The sequence below is a fragment of the Spermophilus citellus genome, assembly GCF_964194105.1.
Source record: "Spermophilus citellus genome assembly, chromosome: 2".
NCBI lineage: Eukaryota > Metazoa > Chordata > Mammalia > Rodentia > Sciuridae > Spermophilus > Spermophilus citellus.
In genome coordinates, this window is record NC_138183.1 from 174833160 (window position 1) to 174853705 (window position 20546).

At 38.2% G+C, this 20546-nt stretch overlaps 1 protein-coding gene across 1 annotated transcript in view; it reads right to left on the reverse strand.

Moving 5' to 3' along the window:
• Positions 1-20546, reverse strand: part of HEPHL1 (hephaestin like 1) — a gene marked incomplete at both ends in the record, with an annotated part of 69616 nt that overhangs the window by 40570 nt on the left and 8500 nt on the right. Inside the window, one exon of the mRNA XM_081281205.1 lies at positions 12919-13163. Within this exon, the coding sequence (XP_081137331.1) occupies positions 12919-13163 (245 nt within the window). The remainder of the gene's footprint in view (positions 1-12918; positions 13164-20546) is intronic.

The window sequence follows — 20546 nt, forward strand, 5'->3', positions numbered from 1 at the left end:
GCACATTATAATTATCACAAGCTTCCCTGTGGAGGTGGCATTTGAGGGGCCTCAAAGGACTGGGAGCAACTGGACTGTTATTAAAAAGAAGGTTGAGGGTGAGGGACGGAGAGGACTGGATGCACTTCTGATCTGTTCACCACTTACTCACTCTTCCAATTTATTCTTTCCACACCATGAATTAGGCATAAACCACATGCTAATAAATGTAAGGCATCAAGAATGAAAATTCGAATAAGACAGCAAGCATCAGTGTAGCCAAGGAAAGTCCAAGAAAAGACACAAACAGAAATCTAATGTGATCTGTCAGCACAATCCACCATGGAAACATAACTTTCTGTTTGGAGAGGGATGCCACAAGAAAACAACAGCTGTTAAGCCCCTACTATGTGTTGATTGTACAGGGTACTCTGTATTATCACATTTACTTTTCAAAGCCACTCGATTTGGTAGGTATTCATATCCACTGTATAGATTAAGTTAACAATGCTAACATGTGGCTGAGGCACATTCAGATCTATTTGTGTTTGACTTCCCATCCAAATTATTATTTTTTTTTAAAGAGAGAGTGAGAGAGAGAGAGAGAGAGAGAGAGAGAGAGAGAGAGAGAATTTTTAATATTTATTTTTTAGTTCTCGGCGGACACAACATCTTTGTTGGTATGTGGTGCTGAGGATCGAACCCGGGCCGCACGCATGCCAGGCGAGCGCGCTACCGCTTGAGCCACATCCCCAGCCCCCATCCAAATTATTGAGAATAGAGTGTACAGACTTATTTTTAAAACTTATTTATTCACTTCACTTTCTTTCACATATTAGCTCTTAATGACTTTTATTCTAAAAAGAATATGAATCATTTTACAAATTAAGTATTTTTAATACTTACTAATTTTAAATTATATTTAAAAATTAAGTCAGAGACACCTATATTGATAAACTCAGAAAAAAACCTGTACAGACAAAGTAGGAAATAAAGTATAAAGTATAGCTCTAAATTTCTGGTTATATTTAGGTTACATTGTTAGATATGTTTAATGTATATTAGGTTAATATAATTAAGTTTCATTATTTCTTTGTGCATTAAAGGAAACTTAACCATATCTTAAGAGAGAGGGGACATTTTGCTAGTACTGATTTGTGGAAGAATATTTTCAAGAAAACCTTATATATACATTATTGAATAATGTAATGAATTAGGTCTTCAGTGTTTTCAAGAATGGCTTCCAAAAGATACAAAAATATTCTTTTTAAAATAATTTCTTACATTTTTCTCTCCATACGAGCTAAGAGTATAACACTGATTAACATATTGGAAAAACAATTTTTATTCAAAATGAAACTAATGTCAAGCTACAATGCTGGCTCCTTCCTTCCCTGCCTGGTTCCTCCTCCTTGGGGCACCTATTCACATAGTTCCACCAAATCAGCCACACACGCAAGTGGCTTCAACTTAAATCTCCAGCCTGGACATTATCTAAGAGCATCTTTGCATTGATACCTGTCTATTTGACATCTCCACTTGTAAATCTCAAAAGATCTCAAACATAGCTTTTCTCTGAGAGTTTTACTTCTCCTTTACCAAGCCTGTTCCTCAGTCACTGCCTCCTCTCTCAGGGGAAGTCACCATCAGTACTCAATGCCACAAGCCAAAGCAAAGGGAACTTTCTTGTCATCCTTCTCCTCCTCCCTCTGACTTCCAAACCACCACCAGACCTTGTTCCTGCTGCTTCTCAAATTCATCGATGTCTGTCCATCTCCACCATCACAACTCTCACCCAAACTGCCATCATCTCTCACCTGTGCTTCTGAAGTAACTTCTTTGCTGGTTTCCATTCATCTCTTGCTTCTTGATCCATTCTCCAAGCTATAGCAAGAGTGATCTTTCAAATCTCAAGTCCAATTATGTTGTTCCCTACTTAGTCATTCATTCTATGGCTCCCCGTAGTATTGGGATTAAGGTCAAATATGTGTGCCATGGATTTCAAGTTACAGATTGGTCTGACTCAAGCAATCCTGAATTCTCTGGACTAGGTCAGTTTTCTAAAGTGCGTTCATACAGAGAGAGGGCAGCTAGCTGATAGTCAGTAGTTAACCTCACAGCCACTGAAATTAGTTGGATTGACTAGAAGCAAATCCTATCTCCATGACTTGTTAGTTATATGATCTGGGAATTCACTTCTTTTCCATGAGTCTTAGCTTCTTATCTAGAAGACAGTGATAATTTTAACACCTACTTCACAGGGTTGTTGAGGCCATGATACAATATCTACAAAGCACTTATCAAAGTGCCTGACAAATAGCACCCATTCAATAAACACTGGTCATCATTTATTCCTAGTATTTGCTTAAGTGTTTACTTATATATGTACTTCTTATACACATATGTGTGTGTAATGGCTTGATTAATTTCTCATGTCAAACTCTTAAGTGTTTTAGTCAGCTTTTTCACTGCTATGACCAAAGACCAGCCAAGAACAATTTTAGAGGAGGAAAGATTTATTTGGCAGCTCATAGTTTCAGAGCTCTCAGTTCATAGATGGCTGACTCCATTCCTTGGGGCCTGAGATGAGGCAGAACATCACGGCAGAGGTGTATGATGGAGGAAAGTGGCTCAGGACATGATGATAAGGAAGCAGAGAGATTCCACTCAACAAGGACAAAATATATACCCCAAAGGCACACCATCATCAACCCAGCTCCTACCTGCCTACAGTAACCACTCAGTTAATCTCTATCAGGGGATTAATGCACTAATTATGTTAAGGCTCTCACGACTCAATTATTTCACCTCTAAATCTTCTTGCATTGTCTCACACATAAGTTTTTGGGGGACACCTAAAATCTATCTAAACCATTACAACAAGTTCCATGAAAGCAAGTTCCAGCTTTCCTTTTATCATGACCTGTATCCACAGGATCTTCCCCAGTGTCTGGTATGAAGGGTGCTCAATACATACCTGTTGAATAAAATAATAAATAAGTGGCATTATCTTATACTCTCTTTTTCAAAAATCTTATGAATGAAATGCATGGTTTGGAATAATCTGAATTTCATTATGGAGAGGCTGAGGGTAGAGAATTGGGGGAAATTGGATGGGCAGACGACTTGACTTGAAACTTCAATTGAGACCATTAATTTTGTTTTGATTGTATGATACAAATCAATACAAACATTAATTTTTCTAGAAATTATTTATAATTTACTGAATAAATTACTAGTAATACTGTTTATTACTCTTATTACTGTTATTATTATTGGGAGTTGCTGATGGCTGTTACTGAAATGAGGAGCTAGAGTTCCATGCAAATCCTCAATGTCACTTTTCAAGATGAAGAACATCATTTGGGATCCAAAATAAAGTATATATATAAAGTAGCAAAGTGATTTGGGATGGATAGTATATTAAGTTGTTCTGAAAGTCATTCCCCAAAACAGTGTTTGATAACATTAACCATAAAAGAGAATAAATAAACTATACATTTAGTTAAGTATCTTCTAGGATATGTGGGCTTTTAAAAATTATAATTTTCCACCCATGAAATCTGGGAATTTTGAGGGTTAGTGACATTTGGGAAGAAATGCTTGTTCATAAATTGTGGAAGAGTACAAAATGTGATTTCTTGAAGGACAACTTGTAAACTCCTATCCACCCCATCAAAAAAAAAAAAAAAAAAAAAAAAATATATATATATATATATATATATATATATATATATATATATATGCGCAGAAATTTCACTCCTAAGAATTTATCCTAAAAACATACTTGAAAATGTTTTCAAAATATAAAAACTGGAAACATCTCAAATAATTACATATTCATAGAGTGAAATACAGCACAACTATTAAATGTACTAATGTGAGAAAATCTCTAAGAAAGTAAAAAGTGAAAAACAGAAAGAACATAGTATTATAGATTAAGCCATTATGTATAACTTAATTAAGATATGATCATGCATACACATAGGCATACACACATGCAAAAATATGTATATAAATTTCTTCATAAAAAACTATAAGCACCTGTTAAGGTGATTGCTTTTTGGGTAGGAGAAGAGAGAAAAGACTGGAGATTGCTTTTCTTTCTTTCTTTCTTTCTTTCTTTCTTTCTTTCTTTCTTTCTTTCTTTCTTTCTTTCTTTCTTTCTTTTGTGGAGGCTAACAATACAAACAACAAACAACATAGCACTGTCTCTAGCAAAAGACCCCTTTACTGTGCCACATTGTGACAGAGGACACAACAATGGCTGGAGTATATGAGAGAGGGAGAGATCACATGTTAAGAAAGGAACACAAAATGAGGGGAAGGGGATAATCTTGAAAACTCCTCCTAGGCTCCACCTCTTAAAGATCCAACCACCTCTTAACACCACCTCATTGGGGCCCAAGCCTCCCACACATGAAACCATAGGTGACACACTCAAACCAATCCATACTACAGCAGCATGTTACAGAGTGCAAAATCTATATGATTTTCAAATACACAATAGAAAACTAAAAGAAAAAATGAAACTTTCTGCAGGCCAATTTGAACCAGACCTCTGAGTATGTGAAGATATTTGTTCTCCTTAGGGGAAGGAAAATATAAATACTCGAAATACAAAGATTGTACTTCACAATCTTTGGTTGAAATGACTTTTTAATATATATATATATATATATATATATATATATATATATCTGTACTCTCAAGAATTTTTAACTATCTTTTTATGCAATTTTTTTCTTCAATTTTGTTTAAATTTTGAACTAATTAAGAATCAGATTGTGTTACACATCCCCCTTATAGTGTCACGCATTTTTTAAAAAACAATAAAATTTGTTTTAAAATAGTAGAATAGTCCTGATACTTAAACAAATTTTACAAGAAGATCAAGAAAATAGTATTTCATTCTATCATTAAATGAAAAACTGTATATAAGAACTGTAGTGCAAGTGCTGACATACAGTAGCTGCTCAATCAGCATTAGTTCCATTCACTCATCCACTTCTAATTTCCGTTCTCTACCCCTCCCTGGACAAATATCTTGGAGGCAGCAACAGTGTATTTACTCATCTTTGCAACCCAATTTTTCAGCAGTGTCTGGTTCACAGTAAATACTAGGTTGGATTTAGCAGAGACATCAAGAAACAGAAAAGTGTGACTCATAGTCAGGAGAAAAAAAAGAGTGAGCAGAAACTATTCCTAACTGCCACAAAGGTAGAATACAGCAGATAAAGACTTCAAAGCAGCTATTAAAAAGTACATACAAACATCTAAAAGGAATTATATTTAAAGAATTAAAGGAAAGTCAGACAAAATGATTCAGTAAATGGTGAATCTCAGTAAGGACACAGAAATTATTTAAAAAAATAAGCATATTAGACTTATGGCATTGAAAAGTACTATAAATGAAATAAAATACTCATTAAGGAGCTTACTAACAAATTCAAAATGACAAAAGAATCAGTGACCTTGATGACAGATCAATAGAAATTATCTTATTTTTAATAGAGTGGGGAATTTGATAAATACAAAGAGATCCGAACATAGATACATCATTGTCAAGTTGCCCAAAGAAGACAAATAATATTGAAACCAGACTCATTACACACAAGGAGAATCAACACAGTTAATGGCTGATTTGTCATTTGCACACTGGGGACTACTCAAGTACTGGGAAAGAGAAACCAGCAGACAACACTATAATCCAGAAATCCATTCCTCAAAAATAGAGGCAAAATACAGATATTATAAAAAGCAAAGACTGAGTTTGTTGCTACCAAAATTGCCTTCCAAGGAATATTTTTAAAAAAGCACTTCGGAATAAAAGAAAATGTCATTAGAGAAAATAATTTGTATTCAAGATAAGAATTAAAAAGCAATAGAAATGGGAAATATGTGAGTTAATATAAAAAATTACATAGCACATTTTCCATTTCTTAACTTCCTTAAAAGTCATAAGTAATACAAAGTATGAAGTAAAATATATTATATGTACATAATAAATATATATCTCATAGGATATATATATATATATATCAAAAATACATATCTTAAAAATATAAATCTCACAGGAGAGGAAAAAAACTTTATTGAGTCAAAGCTTATATATTTTTTCAAAATTTTTTTTCTTTTTTTTTCTTTTTTTAAATTTTTTTTTATTGGTTGTTCAAAACATTACAAAGCTCATGACATATCATCTTCCATACATTTGATTCAAGTGGATTATGAACTCCCATTTTTTACCCCAAATACAAGTTGCAGAATCACATCGGTTACACATCCACATTTTTGCATAATACCATATTAATGACTGTTGTATTTTGCTACCTTTCCTATCCCCTACTATCCCCCCTCCCCTTCCCTCTCATTTTCCCTCTCTACCCCATCTGCTGTTGTTTAATTCTCTCCCTTGTTTTTTTTCCCTTTTCCCCTCACAAACTCTTATATGTAATTTTGTGCAACAATGAGGTTCTCCTTCCATTTCCATACAGTTTCCCTTCTCTCTCCCTTTCTCCCACCCCACTTGTCTCTGTTTAATGTTAGTCTTTTCCTCATGCTCTTCTTCCGTGTTCTGATCTTAGTTGCTCTCTTTATATCAAAGAAGACATTTGGCATTTGTTTTTTAAGGATTGGCTAGCTTCACTTAGCATTATCTGCTCTAATGCCATCCATTTCCCTGCAAAATCCACGATTTTGTCATTTTTAGTGCTGCATAATACTCCATTGTGTATAAATGCCAGTTTTTTAATCCATTCATCTATTGAAGGGCATCTAGGTTGATTCCAAAGTCTAGCTATTGTGAATTGTGCTGCTATGATCATTGATGTGGCAGTATCCCTATAGTATGCTCTTTTAAGGTCCTCAGGGAATAGACCGAGAAGGGCGATAGCTGGGTCAAATGGTGGTTCCATTCCCAGCTTTCCTAGGAATCTCCATACTGCTTTCCATATTGGCCGCACCAATTTGCAGTCCCACCAGCAATGTACAAGTATACCTTTTTCCCCACATCCTCGCCAGCACTTATTGTTACTTGACTTCATAATGGCTGCCAATCTTACTGAAGTGAGATGGTATCTTAGGGTGGTTTTGATTTGCATTTCTCTGACTGCTAGAGATGGTGAGCATTTTTTCATATACTTATTGATTGATTGTATGTCCTCCTCTGAGAAGTGTCTGTTCAGGTCCTTGGCCCATTTGTTGATAGGGTTGTTTGTTATCTTATTGTTTAATTTTTTGAGTTATTTTTTCAAAATTTAATTGGTAAAAATATGATATACATTGTGATAAGTTAAGGTGCATATTACAATTCCCAGAACAACCAATAAGAAAATTACTTAATAATATAGTTTTTAAAATTCAACAGAAGATTATATTCCATGTACACATAATATACTCTACTTTCATTAAAAAGAACAAATAAAAAAATAAAAATCAGCAGAAGAAATAAAATAATATATTCTAAAATGTATTAAACACAAAAGAGGACATTAAAGAAGAGCTAGAAGAACAAAAAGACAAAAAACATATAAAAACAATTAGTAAAATGACAAATATAAATCAAACCAGTCAACAATCACATTTAATGTTAATGGTCTAAACAGCTCAATTAAAATTCAGAAATTATCAAACTGAAGGAAAAAGCAAGATCCAACTTTATGCTGTCTATATTTGTGTCTTAGACTCAGAGACATGAATGTGTTGAAAGTAAAGTAATTCAAATAGAAGCAATAAGGGACTATTCTGATAACAAACAAAATATATTTTATTGCAAGAAATATTATTAAAGAAAATGATAGCTATTTTGTTAAGATTGATGTATCAAGAAAAAAAATACCAATTGTAAATGTATTTACACCTAGTAAAACAGCTCCAAATATATGAAGCAAAACCTGACACAACTGAAAAGATTAATAGACAACTCAAACATACTTTTTGTAGATTTCAATACTCCACTCACAATAAGTGATAAAACAACTAGGTAGAAAGTCAGCAAGTATACAGAAGATCAAACAATACTATAAAACAACTCTAAATGACATCTATATAACATTCTACCCAGCTATTGGAGAACATACTCTTTACAAGAGTACACAGAACATTCTCACAGAAAGATGATATTCCAAGCATGTCTCAGTAAATTTAAAAGCATTGATATCACACAAAAAAATGTTCTTCAATCATAATGGAATTGAATTAGAGATCATCTACAGAGAGAAATCCTGGAAATCACCCAAATATCTGGAAATAAAACAATACATATCTAAATAACCACGAGTCAAAGAAAAATCAGAAAAGATATGGTACAAAAAATGGAACTGAAATAAAATGGGAACAAAGTATATTAAAATTTATGGGATTCAGGAAAAGCTTAAAAAGTAAATTTAGATATTTAAGCACCTATGTTAGAAGAGTCGCCTCAAATCAATAACCTCAGCTTTCACCTTAGAAAACTAGAAAAAAGAAGCCAGGGGTTGTGGTGCATTCCTGTAATCCCAGCAGCTGAGGAGGCTGAGGCAGAACAATCACAAGTTCTTAACCAGCATCAGCAACCTAGCAAAACCCTGTCTCTAAATAAAAAATAAAAAGGGGCTAGGGATGTGGCTCAGTGGTTAAGTGTTCCTGGGTTCAATCCCTGATTACAAAAAGATAAAAAGAAGAAATAATGCAAATTCTTTACAAAGTCTTTTGGAAAATAGAAGAAGGCAGACTTCCTGATTTATTATGATGTGTTTGTTCCCTTGATACCAAAGACAGATGATGACATCACAAGAAGACTACAGACCAGCATTCCACATGAAGGCAGGCATGAAAATCCTCTACAAAATATGAGCAAATCAAATCCAGCAACATTTTAAGATTTATAACATGACGAAATCAGATTTTAAAGTTGCAAATCAACGAATAGAAAGAAAATCAAGGAAAAATATTACATGGTTCACAGAGGCAGAAACTCATTCAACAAAATCTAGAACTTAAGTTAAAAACTCTCAACAAACTAGGACTAAAGGCAATTTCCTCAACGTGATAAAAGGTAACCAAGAAAAATCCACAGCTGGTATCATGCTCAATAGGGGGAAAAACTTTTAAGAAGTGCTTTCTACTTAAAATTGAGAAAAAGGCAAGAATGTCTGCTCTTGTCACTATTATTAAGTAATGCTCCACAGGTACTAGCCTATTAGGTAAAGAAAAAAATTAAAGGTATATGGATTGGTAAGAAAAAGCAAAACTGTCTTTATTCATGATGACCTACATAGAGAAAATCCCAAGGAACCTACTAACATATATTAATAAACAAGTTTAACAAGCTGATATAAGATCAACACACAAAAATGAGTTGTATTTTTATGCATTGGTAAAAACACTCCAAAAATGAAATTAAGAAGATTATTCCATTCATAAGAGAATCAGAAAAAAATAAGATACCTTGGAATAATTTTAACAAAAAAACGCAAATTATGGACACTAAAATCTAAAACATTTTTGATAAATATTAAAAATCCAAATTTCATGTTCATTTCATGGATTGAAAGACTCAATATTGTTAGTATGTCAATTCATTTTTAAAATGCAGACAGAAATTTCTCCACAATTGATCAATACACTCAATGCAATCCTCATCAAGATACGAGTTTCTGGTGTTGTGGCTCAGAGGTAGAGCGCTCGCCTGGGACATGTGAGGCCCTGGGTTCAATCCTCAGCACCACATAAAAATAAATAAATAAAATAAAGGTATTGTTCCCAACTACTTCTAAAAAAATAAATGTTTAAAAAATTATTTGGGGGGTAAAAATTAATAAGATGATCTAAAATGTATATGGAAATGCAGAGGGGCTAGAAGAGACAAAAGTCCTAAAAAGAAGAACAATGATGGAGGATTTATGTTCTCAACTTGGAAACTTTCTATAAATCCACATTAATCAAGTACTATTGGATAAACCAAATGTGGCATCAGTGCAAAGATAAATATATAGATCAGTGGGATAGAACTCAGGCCCTAAAATAAATCCCCTACACTTATCATTAATTTTTATGGTAATCTAAGATTCAGTCATCTTTTATTGCCAAGACCCAGTGTCAATCTCTAACACCTACTGGGTATTTCATGGAAGACTTATGATTGAATGCAAACCTTTTTAACAATGTGTATTGGTATTGGTAGCAAGTAAAAGTGAATCTAGAGCCCCTGTGTCACATGAGGTAAGGACCTGGCCATTGCTCTGAATTTTAACAATCACCCCTCTGGCAGATCCAGTAAGGTTAAGGGTCAAGGTCTCATGGTGGCCTACTGAGATTTGTACATAGTAAAGGGAGGGCAAAAGATCAGTATGGAGTGGTAGGGAGAGCCCCAGAATGGAAGAGAGAATGGGTGACAAGTAGCCTATGTCTATCACAACTCAGCACCTAACCAGTTGGAAGAACTTGTGGAGGCACTTTCCCTCTCTGGCTCTTGACTTCTTACCTTTATGATTCCAACATCATATATCTGGGAGGTACTACAGTATTGAGAGAGCACTTAGTACATGCCATGACCTAGGCCAGGCACTGGGGACAGTGTCCAACACATCCCAGGATAATATCTGCTCCCTGGAAATCTATGGTCTAATGTAGAGACAGACACTAACAAAGAAGCAAAGAAAAAAGTTTCCTTTTGCTATGCCATTTTGATAAGTGCTATTGGATAAACCAACAGGCTCCTCAACATGGGAGAAATGTTCTTGAAATAGGGTGTAGAGAAGGCTTTTTTTGGGTAAACAATATGTAAGTGTCCTTAATTTAGGGATCCATGGCTGATTTCAGGGACTCTAAGAATCCCTAAACTTTGAGTTCCAGATTTTGTGCACATACATATTTTCCAATGCAAAGGCTCCAGACTTTCACAGATGTTCTTAAGGATCAGTAGCACATCAGTGTTCATAGCAGCATTATTCACAACAGATAAGAGGTGGAAACGGCCTAGGCATCCACCAAGAGATGAGAAGATGAACAAAATGAAGTATATACATAGAATGCAATACTTTCTGCCTTAAAAAGGAATAAAATTCTGACATGCTTAAGTATAGATGAATCTTGAAAGTAGTATGCTGAGTGAAATAAGCCAGACACAAAAGGACAAATATTGAATAATTTCACTTACAGGAGGTCCCTAGAAATTCTTGGACAGATGTCTATAGAAATTACCAAGGAAGGAGAGGGAAAAAAGGGAGGTCTTGCATAATGGATAGAGAGTTTCTGTTGGGGGTAGTGAAAAGTTCTGGAAGTGGATAGTATTGAATGTTGAATAACATTTAATGTACTTAATGCCACCAAACTGTACCTGTGAAAATGGTTAAAATGGTAAGTTGTTTCTTATGTCTGCCTTAACCACAACTTTTTAAAGGATCTGTGGCAGTGGACTAGTGGATCTTAGAATACCATCAGCTCTATAAAGGTATGCTTTCCAGAAACATGGAGTGATGAAGACAAAGATTCAAAGATGCCCTATTTCCTCCATATTAAAAAACAAAAACAGTCACAGCTATCTTATTTTCAACCTGCAACAAAAATAATACTTTTAAAAAATTAAAGAAAAGTCATAAAAGTATCCCTTATATTTGCAAAACTTCTTAAAATTTACCTGGCATAACCCACTTGAATCAAATGTATGAAGTATGATATGTCAAGAACTATGTAATGTTTTGAACAACCAATAATAAAAATTAAAAAAATAAAAGAAAAAAATAAAAGAAAAAAAATTGATGTGTTCATCCTTAATAACTAAGAACTACCAAGTCCTTGCTACAGGTCAGTTGTTAGCAAAGGATTGAGAACAAAGGGAAAGCCATGTTCACTGCCAGAGTTCTCTCCTCTAGCTGTGTATACCTGGTAGGGTATAAGCAGCCAGACCTGGAGGGGACAGCAGCCAGACAAGCTTGGCTGCCCTGGGACATGTGTCTGCACCCAAACTCCTCCTTGACGATAAGGTGGGTGGAATCAGAGTTAATGGTACTGTGTCGACACATTCCCAGATACAGTGACCCAGCAGGTGCAGCATCATTCAACCCATTCCACCTGGTTATGAGCAAGACTGCTCCAAGGGGTGCTGCTGTCATTTAAATCCAAAATGTCTCCCAAATGTTAATGACTTGTTCCCCAGGGCAGCACTAGTTAGAGATGTCCAATCTCCTTCTTTTTCTCTTATCACTTTTGCTGAGCCACACAATCCTGTCATGATGGGCTTGCTGCCTTACCATGGCTCCAAAAGCAATAGGCTTGATTGATCATGGACTAAAACATCAAAACTGTGAGCCAAAATAAACCTTTTCTCTTTGTTAAGTTTATTTATCTCAGGTATTTGTTATAATGATGGAAAACTAAATAACACAGGCAGAAAATACTTCTGATGTCTAAGAAGTGCTTCTATCTCAAAAGTCTAAGAGTATTAAAGAATTTTTTTAATTAGGGAGGAATCCAGAAACTACCCCCTCAAAACTCAAGAAGACAGGCCTGTTTCACAAAGCAAGCACCAAGACAACTGCCTAGCTGAGCAGTGGAGATCAACATATTGAGACACCACCCCTCAGCCAAGGATGCAACTAGTGACAGCAGCGGGCTGCTTTTCTGTTTGCCATTTAGGTGCAGCTGAGGGGCATTAGAAAGAAGAAAGCTGTGTTTCTGGGGGCATAGTGGAATGAGCATATGCCAAGGGAGTCCAGCAGCCAGACAAGCTTGGCTGCCCTGGAACATGTGTCTGCACCCAACCTACCTGCTCTGTGTCAACATAAAGAAGAGCAAGAAAGAAGGAAGGAAGGAAAGAAAGGGGAACAGATGGATGGAGATAGGGAGAGATGGAAGGAGGGAGAGGAAGGCAAATTAATGTGTGTAATCATTGTGCTCTTAGAATCCCTTTGCTCTGAAATGGAAACAGGACCTCAGTAACAGAGAACTGGTACTTACCTTCTGAGTCTTTATTGTAGAAAACACCATGTGGATGCAAAGAGTAAGGTCGAGAAGCAAAGTTCTTCAGATGAATGACAATCACATCACCCACTTCAGCCCTCAAGATGGGGCCCAGGAACCCAAGCCAGGAGGGCTTGGGGATCTCCGTGGAATAGGTCCCATCTGTAAAGTGTCTGTAAACAGCCTTTTTGTAAATATTGCCTATCCTGTTGGGCCCTCTTTCAAGAAACAAGGTTGCAAGTCTAAAAGTAAGAAGAAAAATATTTTAAAATTAAGATTTTATTAAAGAGAAACACTAAGCACTTACCTTTAGAGATTGCATGTATGACTTCTCATTTAGTGTTCAACATAATCTACCCTGTGTAGAATTGGTAAGATTATCTGTAATTTACCAATGTGGAAATGAGGTTCAGTTAAGTGACAAAGGGTACAAATAGAATTCACAACCAAACTAAAATCAAAGAATTCTAAAGTCATTCTACTCATTTGGTCCTTTTTCATTCAACAGCCTTCCCTTAAATTTTTCATTTAACAATTATTGTGCATTTACTGCATTCCCAGCACTTTGCTAAGTGCTGTGGAGGGAAATAAAAGAGTTTTTAATCTAATAATGGAGAGACTAAATACCTGTAAAAAGCAGTGTATGATTAAGTGCTAATTGAGTGATTGATAGATTGATACAACAGATACAGGCTCAACTTTTCTAGAGATAAAATAGTTCAAAGAAGGAAAATATCAGTGGGAGTAGAAGAGATAAGAAAATACTCAATAACAAATGTAGGTATTAAGGAGTAGGCTTGGATAACAACAGGAGAAAGTGAGGATACTGAGACACAGAGGACCAGCAGCATAAGACAAACATGCACTTAGCAGGAGAAAGGGGGTTAGAGGCTGAGCACAGGCCAGAGAAGGGGAAGAGCAGGACATGTGCATGCATGTGAATTCTAGAGATGCACTGAGAATGAATGTTAATTTCAAGTTCAAGAACTTAGAACTGACCTTGGAAGCACAGAGGTTTCTCATGAAATGGGAGACATAATAATTGGGATTTAAGGACCATTCTTATGCCAGGCAAAGGGGAGAGCAAAGATGAGGTGCAGAGAGACTATTAGGAGTCTAGAAGAGAGCGGTGCAATAGAAAGAAAGGAATGGCTGTGGAAAAATGAAAACACAATCCTATGACTTGATGTGACCAGATGCCCTCCTGGGGCCTCAGAGTGGGAGGAGACTAAGTGCTTGGGGTCTAGCAGTCCAAGACAGAAGCAGCACTGGTGACACACTTCAGAGTGACCATGCCATGAGGGTGGTGAACCTCCTTTCCCACTCAGTCTTCATTCAGTCTTCACTCAGCCTGCAGTTGCAACCCTAGAAGTGCCAGCTTCTGCTTGAGCAAGCATTCTATTGCTCCTCAGTGCAGTTATCCTGGTGTAGCTTTGTACGCTCTGGGAATGAGAGGCCACAGCACACAGTGGGCTACATGGATGCAAGCATCCATGCATGCATTCCTTCTCAGTCATTCAACAAACATTGATTATGTTGAACCCTGTACTCAGTATTAGGGACTCAGAGAAAAGAAGCAAAGTCCTTGTCTTGAAGGAGCTCCCATTCTGGAACAAAGAATTATAAGTCCACTCCAGAGTAGATGCACAGATTATGTTCTGGGCATCCACTCTAGAATGAAAGACAGGTCATGGGAGTTTTCCTAGAGGAAGCAATGCCTAAATGTACTCTCAAATAACAAAGATGGATTAAATATACAGAAAAGATGGAAAAGTCTGAAGTAGTGTGCCTTATGGAGTTCTGGAAATGCAGTACCTATACTCCATTCTGTGGTCTAAGAGCACACCCTCCCCATTCTCATCCTGTGTGCTTGGATGGAACTCCAGCTCCAGCTCCTGTGATGGAGCAGGTGACCAGGCCTAACTCATGAACCCCATGTTCCCCTAAAACATCATTGTTAGAGCAGGACTTGTGATCCTGACCTGGCCAATCAGTGCCATCATCCCCTCTCCAGCCCACCCTGGACCATACTGATTAGTTCAGGGACAGCACAGAGTGGCTGCTGGTTCCAATCTAGGGGATCTAGAAATTGTGAAGGATCTCCTTATTTCATGCTGGAGGATGTGGCTCTAGAGCTTGGGGCACCAATTGGCCAGGCCCAAAGGGAATCTACCTGAGAGGTGGGTGTTTCTTTAATCACTTAAATTTGCTTTATCTCTTCTCATATCCTCTAATTGCTTCCATTATCATGACTATTTTCTTTATTTTTACCTTTCCCATTTCTTATATCTCCTATTCTATTTTACTCACTTTTAAGAATTTAATCATTCATCTAATTCATTTTTTTAAATGTGACAAGTGCTTAGCAGGTGATATCCAACATTTATTTTGTATTTCTCTGCTTCCCCAAATCATTTATGATTCATTTTTCCTTCAGTGAAATATGTCCCAACCTTTCCTAAAGGATATGCCCCTGTGTCTTTAAAGGAACAATTAGGCAGTCCACTCTGGACAAGGATGAGCACTTCATGCAGTTCTGATCACTTCAGGTTTGCAATGAGTGTCCAGTGATTCTAGAAGTGGTAGACCAGTGGCATCTAGAAGACCCTAAAAGATCTGCCCTATGAAATGTCAGCCAGAAGCCTAATGCAATGACCCAAGTCTCCCAGAATGTCCTGCATCAGTTCTTCCTCCACCTCATTTCTCTCAGCACAGGGCACGATGATACCCTTTGACTCCTCCCTCTTCTCTCTGAGTCAGAATCCTAAGCAGATCCAAGCACTTGCTGTCCCAGGCCCCAGACTCAGACATTAATAGGTGGAGCTTGAAGCTAGACCCAGACACATTCCCCTTCTGCTCAAAGATAGAACCAAGGACAGTGCTCCTCCTGAAGTAGATGTATTTCTTAGACCAAAATATATAAAGTTTATACATCTGTGTGACTGAGTCACCACACTGGGACAAATGTAAAGATACCTGACCACTCTGGATGGGGACCAGTGAAGCTTTGCCTTGTGCTAGGCTCTGCCTCCATCAGCACACAGAAGTCCTCTGAGAACTCTCCCAGCAGATTCCACACACATTTCCCTATTTCAATCCTGGGATGAGCTTGAAAACCATTCTGATGACTTCCAACAAATACACACCAAGGATTCATAGCATGCAAGGTGCTGGGATAGGTGTGTCAGACACGAAAATGAACAAGATACAAGCCCTGAATAAGTATGTTTATGATCAAGAGGAAGAGTCAATAGTATTTACACTGTTAAGAGACTGTTAAGAATATAAGAACAGAATAACATGCTCTGGGAAATTTTGGAGTCAGGAAGAGACAATGAACACTCCAAGTGGAAGGAGCAGCTTGAACAAGGTGCCAAGGTGAGGGAATTGGAGGTCAGCGAGGGAATCACAAGCAGCTTTATATGGCCAGAACACTTGGAGTTGTGGAGAAATCTGAGAGCTGCATTATGGGATTGGGGGGGGAACTATACCTGCAATTAAACGTCTCTGAAGATTCATGAGCAGGGAAATTTGGATCTGTGTTTGGAAAAGAAAATTTTGGCAGAATCCCAGTCTGGGCCTCTTTTGTCATATCTGCTCATGTGATTTTTTTTTTCCATCTGCTTTCTGCTCATCAGACCAATCCCTTTCCCAACCTTCTACTTCTGCGTGCTGAGTCACTACAACTGTACAGCTGACTAAAGCCCCATCTAACTCCATGCCTGACTTGGGGAATTCTATTATTTGGCAACTGATTCAGCTGAATCTCCCACTCCCAGTGGCCCAGATGTAATTTCCACTTGCATCATCTAGCCTGGGTGTTCTGGGGTTTGCTTTGTTTTGTTTTGTTCTTTGTTTGGATTTGCTTTTTGGTTTGGTTTGATTTTGGCAACTTGGAAAATTTCACTATCTCCTTTCATTTCAATGTCATCTATTCCCAATTCCTCTCCCCTCTTTCTGGGTCCTATACAAGCAGAGACATTCTTTTGTTGATGGAGTCGCACTAGGTCTGACGGTCTTGGTGTTAACTAATGGATTTTCATTTCCCAAACCATTAAGATTGGGAAAAGCACTATAGATCCAACAAGTAGAGAGAGATTTTCAGGGTTTTATCTTCATTTCCTCAAAGAAGCATGATACAGACCTGTTGGTACATCAGCGACTCAGACACAAGCACCAAAGCAACTCAGACACAAACACCTAAGCAACTCAGACTCAGGCACCTGAGCAGTTCCTACTATGAAGCTCCCCAGCAGTCTCAGATATGAATGATGCCCACCCTTCCCAATTTTTAGGTGGACTTTGAAGATGGCCAATGTGTCAGATTGCCCAGAATCCATCCTGCAGTGAATACAGATCATGGGATGCCTTCTCAATTGTAGAAGAACCATTTAGGCCCAAGGCGGAGGAGTACCTGAGTTAAGCTGGGGGAAAGGATTCAGAGGTTCAAATTAAAGCAGAGAAGTCCTCTTCAGAGCAACCAGACCTTGCTTGCTTTCCTTTCCAGACTCATCGCCTTCCTCTTTGTCCCACTCCCAGGTCCTGTCAGCATTCCAGGACTTCCACAGACTCTTTCCCCCATGCCTCAGCTGTCTTTCTCATTGTCCACCTACCAAGCATCCTTCAAAGTCAGTTCAAACTCCCTCTTCTCCTCTTCTCTATAAACATGATACTCTGTTGTGTACTAGCAACGGCACTTGCCAAACTGTGTTAAGGGGAGATGTGTAAGTCTCTGGTTTGGAAGCTTGTTGAAGACAAAACTCTTTCAAGTGTCTTTCTTATTCCTAATGCCTTACCTAACTTCCTAATTTCCTAGAGCCTAATTTCCTACTCCAATTGCCTGAAAGATGTGGAACTCAATGGCTTTGGAATCTAAAGAAAACACATTTTAAAAGCTTTGAACTTGCCCCCATATTGGTGACTTAAAGCTGGTATCATTTTGCAAACTGTATTTTCAGAAAATCACTTGTTCCCATGTTTGACTTTAAGTATTCTCTAGGCCTAGGATAGCAAATAGGCTTCATTTTATGCACCAAATCTGACGGATTGGTAGTGGCTACTTGGAAAAGGAGTCGCATTGAATTCAAGTGGATGGGGACATCTTCTGTGCAGGTGGCACTGAGCACACCTGACACCCAGCTGCCCCTCTCACTCAATGCAGACAGTCAGGCATCACAACACTCTAGGAAGTGACCCTTGACGCAGCGGGGTGACATAGCACCTTAGCACTGGCAGAACACACACTTTTTCTCACATGGAATAATCCACCCATGTTTATTTACTAGGCCCCCCTTATAATCAATCTAATCAAGGCATTTACCCAGTGATATCTGACCCCAGGGTATAGTTTGTAGTTATCAGGAAAAAAATGTGGTGATCATGTCTCAGAACTCCAGCATGTGCCCTTATGAGCCTGGCTGTGCTGGACTTGTCTTTCAAAGACTGTTCACTTCTTCCCAGGGACCCACTGGCAAGAAGGGCTATAGCCACCTTGCCTTTTTGTAATTTATAAATGGAAGCTTACCGAACCACAAAATTTAAAAAGAAAAGCATATAAACAGAGCATAGCACAGTTTCAAGGTCAAGCTTTAAAAAAGTGATCATCACTTCCTCTCTAATCAGCTGAGCCATCTGGCATGCACCAGACCACCTGATATGATCACAGGCCAGTCAAACTCACCAGCAACTAAATACTTTTTAACAAAGCTGGCCTTGGGCTCAGAGGCTGGAGAACCTTCAGGAGTCCCCAACTGAGCCAGATGGTGAAGCAGCTGGATTTCACTTCTAAAGGGCCCTGAAACATCACTGAGAAGCCAGAAGCATCACAGAGGCAGTGAATAAAATTCACTGGAAATGACTTTGAAGGCAGAGAAAATTACAACTTCTAGAACTTTTTCAAGGTGGGTGTTGTGTGAGATTGGATTAGCTGCCTGATGTGGGGTTTAGGAGACAGGTGGAGAACCCAGGGTTGTGCTTCAGTAATAGTAGGTGGTCACTAAAACCTTTCCCAAGGAGGGTGGGTTGGTCCAGTAGACTGTAAGGTGGGCTCTTTTCTACTGTATCCAAAGGGAGGTTGAAAGCTGTCACCACCTTCTTCTCTCCACTGTTCTGAGCCAAGTAGGAGCTGAAGAAGTATTCACATAATCAGCTGAATGAGCCCTGTATCACTTATGTCCTGGAACACCAGCTTATTAACTTGTTCAGGCTACTCACCATGCATCAACCATGACCTCCTTGTGATGTGATCAGTATGGGGGGTGGGGGTTCCTGGGATGAAGTGGGGAGCTATGGGCTCAGGCTGCTCATGGAGTTGCCAAGGGTATATGTGCCTGGAGAAGGTTGGCAACCCAGGAAATCCAAGGCCAGACCTCACAGAGGCTATGAAACTCTCCTCCCTCCCAACTTCCTGGGTTCTCCCATCTGGAGACAGGAATCATGTGAAAAAGGAAAAAGAATGGTTGTGATAGCAAAAGTTTGGAAAGATAGAAGTGGTTTTCAACTGGTGACTGGGTGGATAAATGATGGCATATTCACACCACATAGGCACCAGTACAGCATGATTTGGAAAAACCAAATTGTAGAATAGCATGCAAAGTATGACCCATTTGTGTGGGTTTTAAGGCAACATCCGTATAAGCATATGAAAAGTAAATAACTGAAAAGTGACCAGAGAAGCCATAAAAGTGTAGCCTCTGGGTCATAGGATCATGGGGTCTTCCCAGCAGCAGGAGCTGGCCCTCTTCTGCTCTATGATGCAGAGGTTTATATTTCCATGTGCACGAGAATGTGATTTTTTAAAAAAAAGTCTGGGTGCCTGATCCTGGGGCTTTATAATAGAGTCTGTTGTATTCGTCAGTCTAACTTATAGCTTAGGTTAGTCATGCAACATAAGACCAATGAGATATAAGCAGACACCATTTGGTGGCATTTCTTCAGATGTAGCTGGCAGAGATACTTTTGTCCTTTGCTCTTACTCTTATTCGTATGTGAAATGAAGATATGATGACTAGAGTTCCAGGAACTATTTCAAGATAATGAGGAAGAGGGTCACACCCTACAGACAGTCAAGTGGGAAGGAATCTGGGACCAGGTGATTGCCAGCATTTGGGTCTCTTTTGTGTAAGGAAAGGAAGAATGAGAGGGAAAGGGACAGGGAGAGGGAGAGAGGAGGGAGGGAGGGAGGGAAGGAAGGAAGGAAGGAAGGAAGGAAGGAAGGAAGGAAGGAAGGAAGGAAGGAAGGAAGGAAAGAAAGAAGGAAGATCTCCAGTGTATTTAAACCACTTGTCTTTAGGCTTCTGTTAATTAACTAGTAGATGAGTACAACTCCTGATGGAACAGATTGTTCAGAAGGAAAAGGAGAAGAAAAAAGCAAGAGGAAGAAATGAATCATCCACAAGCTACCTAATTAGCACCAGCATAGGCACAGTTGTCTAGTTTTATGGGTGACACTGGGCCACCCAATAAGATAGTGACAGAGCAAGTATTAGACTCAGAACCCCTGATGTGCTCTCTGGGCTCAGCCTGATGAATCAAAATCTGTAATTTATTTTTATAGGTCCTCCTCACCCCAGCTTCCCTTTACAGGGAAGACCCTCTGAACTTTTCTACCTTGTTCTCCCAGCACA